The 5,788-nt window shown below is 39.7% G+C and overlaps 1 protein-coding gene across 1 annotated transcript; it reads left to right on the forward strand.

Moving 5' to 3' along the window:
- Window positions 1-2,287: 2,287 nt before the first annotated feature.
- Window positions 2,288-3,962, forward strand: foxl1 (forkhead box L1). Its single transcript, XM_059335851.1, has one exon. It carries the CDS (start codon window positions 2,411-2,413, stop codon window positions 3,581-3,583), a length of 1,173 nt encoding a protein of 390 aa, XP_059191834.1. The 5' UTR covers window positions 2,288-2,410; the 3' UTR covers window positions 3,584-3,962.
- Window positions 3,963-5,788: the final 1,826 nt, after the last annotated feature.

Below are 5,788 nucleotides of genomic sequence, written 5' to 3' on the forward strand. Positions count from 1 at the left end.
TTGTTTATTTACACAATCTACAATTTCCAAGAGTTTGCAAGAGCACTGAAAAACACGACTAGAGGCTGTAAAGTGGACTAGTGAGAGAGTTCCCCTCCGTGTCCAGCCTGATGACGTTTAATGTCCCAGACAACAACTGTAGTCTTATTTAGCCACTTGTTAGCAACCGCCTATTTAAGAGCATGTTAAAACTTAAAAATTCCCAAGTGTAAGTATTTGCTGACATGTATTATGTCATACAACAAAATGCGAACATCTCTTCGGCTTGTGTTAACCACAGACCTTATTTCAGGCATCTAACCAAAAACCCATTCAAAATCCTCATTGAGTTTGTGAGGTTAGACCCCAGTGGGCTATGCACAGATTTAAGTAAATTCTCAAAGACGAAGTATAATAACATGCAGAAGAACTTATTTTTAATAACCAAATTTTTTCTTGAAATCCTTAAGATTACTACCAATGGTAAGATATGTATTCAGAGCAAAATAGATCACACACATCATGAGCATCTACTGTAAAATATGGCATGACAACAAAAAACAGTGTGCTAGAAGCTACTCAACTCTGTAACCAGACGCTCTTGATTTTATTGCTTTTAATTAGTCCATCATACACTTAATACAAACAGTCAGTGGTGTAAAAAGTATCGAGATCCTTTACTTATGTAAAAGTATTAATAACGCACTGCAAAATTACTCTACAAGTAAAAGTCCTGCATTCAAAACTTAAAAATACAAAAGTATCAGCATCAAAATGTACTTAAAGTATCAAAAGTAAAAGTACTTGTTATGCAGAATGGACCCACTCAGATTGTTAGTTGTAATGTTATTCTTAAAATATCATTAGATTATTATTATTGATGCATTGATGTAATTTAATTTAATAAAGGAGGGTCCATTATACTGTTATTCATTATACTGCCACTGAATATACTGTTATGATTTTTAATTTGTTTTTTTAAATGTTAAATCTCAACCTAAAAAGTAACTAAAGCTGGCAGCTAAATGTAGTGGAGTAAAAAGTACATATTCCTCAAAATATAGTGAAGTAGAAGTATAAAGTTACATAAAATGGAAATACTCAAGTAAAGTACAAGTACCTCAAAAGTGTACTTAAGTACAGTACTTGAGTAAATTTACTTATATTCCACCACTGCAAATGGTGCATGTGATGTATTGCTCTGTGTTAGTTTGCGTTGTGTGTACAATGTGTCATTACCTGTAAGTTTAGTACAGTTTTGTCTGACCTGTCCGGGGACTGCATGGAAATATTACATCATATTTATATGTAATATTGCACATGGTGCCTTTGCAAATGAGATTTAAAAAAATAACATGAATACAAAGTAGTGCATTGATACACAAATTATATAGAAGAAGCTATTGAAAATTAATTGCAAATTCAATGAAAAGGTGCATGTGGAAACATGTAAGGTGTCTTGTAGTAATAAATAAAATAAATGACTTCTTTCTATATTTTGTATTTGAACCAGGTGGAAACTAAAGAGATTTAATTTTAAAAAACAAAATAAAAATAGAAATATTAAAAGCTTATCAGAGCTGTCAGTCACATCTCATGGCTTAAAACAGAAGGGAAAGTCCTCCCGCTGAGGTCATGTCCTCAGGATTGTTTTCTGGTAATGTGGGATCATCATAATAAAAAGATTTTTTAATCAGAAAAAGGACATTCTACTAACTTCACATAGCATAAGTAAATTAAGCATTTAAAATAATAATGATGATGATAATGAGGAAATATGGAGTGTCATTGACAATATCTTGTCAGTCATCCATCATTTACTGTGTCCTCAGATCTTTGAGTAAAAGTGGAGTGGTGTGGTGTGGTGTGGGCCTGACACGAGTTAAAAGAGATTGTTTAAGTTATTTTCCCTTTTATACACTTTGTTTTCATTTGAGCGAACCCACAGCAACTCCCAGAAAGGGACTCTGCAATGTTTGCTTGTTCTCTCTGTGTGAGCAACTCTCAGCGTCAGGGGTGGACGTGATATTTCAAACAGCACATCAGTGCGTTTATGTATTGGGTGCCCGGAAATTTTTCCAAATAAACACAGCTTGATTCGACCTGGGTGGGCAGACTTATCAAGCGACTAATTCTATAAACAGATGAGGGAATAACCCGGCACCTCATTGGTTGTTGGGCAGAGGGGGGGAACATGAGGGAGTTTCAGCGCAATGAAATTTTAATTAATGTGGGTGGGCTGAGAACACCACCGACTGTTTATGATGGACAATTTATTTCCCAGTGCAAAGTCAACATAACACAGCAAACGTACAACAATTATTAACATTTTCTGGGGCCCTCATGAGGCTGGGGAGTCAGTCAGTGGTGGAGAGGAGCTCCGGGAGCAGGCTCAACTTTCCCCGGGACACACTGCAGCTTCCCCGGCGTCATGACTCTCTACCACGGCCGTCTGCCGTCTCTCGGAGTGCCATCGTCGGCTCTGAGCCTCTCCGCCCCCCCGCTCATCTACTTGTACGGAGGGGACAGTGGAGGGGTTGTGCCTGCCGCCCTGAGCTTCATGCCGGCCCGCCAGGAGCCTCCACAGAAGCCGCCCTACAGCTACATCGCGCTCATCGCCATGGCAATCAAGAGCGCGCCGGAGCAGCGCGCAACGCTCAGCGGCATCTACCAGTTCATCATGGACCGGTTCCCCTTTTATCACGACAACAAGCAGGGCTGGCAGAACTCCATCCGCCACAACCTCTCCCTGAACGACTGCTTCATCAAGGTGCCCAGAGAGAAGGGCCGGCCCGGCAAAGGCAGCTACTGGACGCTGGATACAAAGTGCCTGGATATGTTTGAGAACGGCAACTACCGTCGGAGGAAGAGGAAGGCGAAAGGCCAGCAGGAGGCTTTGGACTCCAAAGCTGGTGGTCACAAGCGCACTAAGGGTCAAGGACCCTCCAGGGACCCTCAAGCCTCTCTTAAAAATCCGCCGGGCTCAGGGATAGCAGAGGTGTCAGCGCGGCAGGATGTGGAGAGGATGGAGACCCAACCTGACGCAAAGGCGGTTCTTGTCGAGTTTAATGAACAGTCGCAAAATCCCCACATTCAGGGGACTAAAGTGTCCCCGAACCAAGACACCACTGCGTCCACTGGTAGGAGGCTTGACGCCCCCCAGCCCGTGACATGTCCCGCTCCGAGACACGCTGCGCTGTGGCTGGACGGAGCGCACGTTCCGGGCGCGCCCCTCCGCCGGGAGCCAGAGGAGAGGAGGTCTGCTTTCAGCGGGAGAGAAAAAGAGAGAGGTCCGCTCTGCGCCGTACCTTTCGCAGGAAACACAAACTTGTCTGCACTTGTGCAGGACAGGCCGAAAGGAAATGTACCGAGCAGGGACAAGTCTAAAGGTTTTAGCATCGAGAGCATCTTATCGAAAAGTGAAGACGAAATGCGCAGCAGCATCCTCGGTTTGTCGGCGGAGACATGCGCAGAGCGCACAAGCCCCGTGTTGGGTTCTTCTGTGGTCCTCGGTGCTCGACCACATCAGCTGTACCAGATGGGATTCCCCTTCTGCTCTTACCTGTCACTCACCTTCCCAGACAAAGTGCTGCATTTTAAATGAGTAGCCTACAATCATGAATTTAGACTTTACGCATGGATACGTGCAAATGTCAACTCTGTAATTACATTTTCACGACGAATTACTTTGAGAAGTTTATTAATCTGCTTTTTTCAAGATCTCTGTAATGTTAAGACAATGATAATCGGCAGCAAGGAGGCTTTTTCGTTCATTTTTACGCATGCGTAATTGTCAGTGGTTATTGTTTGTAGTTATTATTCCATGGCTGCGCAATTTAATGCTTAATACGTAGGCTTTATTAGGATATTTCATGTCATGTGAATATTTAGGGAAAACTCATATACGCAGTGTTTCTCTCTTCATTCATGGTGACGGAGTAAATATGTTTTTCAGCAATTCATTAAAGAATCTTGAATGTCTGTGGAGATACCACACAATATGATAATTAGGGTTAGTCCCCAATAATGTAATCAAATGCTATTCTACATTCCACTGTGCTCTAAATTCCATGTGCAAAATAAAGTTTAGTTTGGTAATAAAATGGCAGCATACTTTATTTGGAACTGTGAGTCAAAATAGAAACGCTGTTGGGAAATCGTTGTTATTTGAGTGAAATGTGACCTGAAGATTTCCCAGTTGGGATTAAAAGTTGTGAATTTGTGACAAAAAGAAAGAGATAACATACATATTCATTTTCTTTTCACTGGAAAATATATAGCTGATGATATGTATGCATTGCAAGGCATGGTAGAGGAGTTATCAGGATATCAGGAGTTATCCAGGATTTTAACATTATTGTTTTACCAGCTGTTGTATCAAGCTTGAAGTGATAGTAAGAATTATTGTTAGGGAAACCAGTGGTGTGCATTTACTTAAGTACTGTACTGACATTTGTGACTGTGAAGACAATTTTGAGGTACATTTGTGTTACTTTATACATTTTGGAGACAAATATTTTACTCCACTACATTTAGCTGACAGCTTTAGTTACTTTACAGGTCGAGAATTAACATAAAATGTATCATCAATTAAAAATTATTACACATTTTATCAATTAAACCACCTAGAACATATTAAGTAGTTAAAATGAACCCTACCTTAACAACAGTAAAATGCTGTTCACATGAATGCATCAATAATATTAACCCAATAATATATTTGGAATATATAAAACAATCTGAGTTGGTCCATTCTGCATAACAAGTACTTTTACTTGAAGTGCGTTGTGAGGCTGATACTTTTGTACTTTTACAGGGTTTGAATGCAAGACTTTAACTTGTAGTGGATTTATTTAATTGTGTGGAATTAATACTTTTACCGAAGCAAAAGATATGAATTCATGTTCCACCACTGAGGGAAACAAAGGATGATAAACAAATTCACTATCAGCTAACATTGAGATAATGTCTACAAAAACTGATGGCCCCTGAACTACACATGGAGCTTGAATGTCACGGACTCAACAGCGTAATTCAAAGTCCATTCTTTGATGTGTCGACCATGAGGAGGACACATGATCACTGAGGAAATAGACTGGACTTATTCACTGTCATGACTTCCTCTGGTAATTACAACTAAGTCAAAAACAGGAAAATGGCTGTTAAATTAAGCTGTAAAAAAAAAAAAAAAAATCACTGATAGCTTTTGTTAATTCAGTAATGACTGTTTCCACACAAATCTGTCTCTTTTTCCGTGCTGGAAACACCTCAGACAGCAGTGACTTCACTGTGACTTCATTGAGATTTTCAGACATTTTCATAAATGACTGACAATAAACATGTAATCAGTCAAACTGTATGATCATCATATCTGATTTGGACAGCAGCCCAGTGACAGGATATGTTCACTCTTTGGATTTTTCTAAATAAAGTTAGTACATTTGACAAAAAAAAAAAAAAAAAAAAAAAAAGATAACTTTTCACACTGTCAAAATTCTAACTAGTAATTGTTGATGCTATTAAAAATTGTAAATTCTCGCACTACCAGTTCCAACCAGAGCAGGGGCGTCCCTCTCTACCTTTAAAAAACTCCTGAAGACCTTCAGAGAGCATCTTCTCACCTAGCAGCACACAACAACTCTACTCTGCACTTATAGCTGCACTAATGGCTCTTACTGCACTATACCTTGATTCTTCCCCTTTTTTCCTGTAAGTCGCTTTGGATAAAAGTGTTTGCTAAATGACTAAATGTAAATGTAAATTAATCTGACTCAGAAATAAATCTTTTCCATTTGCAAGTAACGAACAC

This window comes from Centropristis striata, chromosome 6 (assembly GCF_030273125.1).
Source record: "Centropristis striata isolate RG_2023a ecotype Rhode Island chromosome 6, C.striata_1.0, whole genome shotgun sequence".
Taxonomy (NCBI): Eukaryota; Metazoa; Chordata; class Actinopteri; order Perciformes; family Serranidae; genus Centropristis; species Centropristis striata.

Excerpts from the sequence above, each read along its gene's own strand:
- foxl1 (XM_059335851.1), top strand. The coding sequence starts at position 2,411 with ATGACTCTCTACCACGGCCGTCTGCCGTCTCTCGGAGTGCCATCGTCG.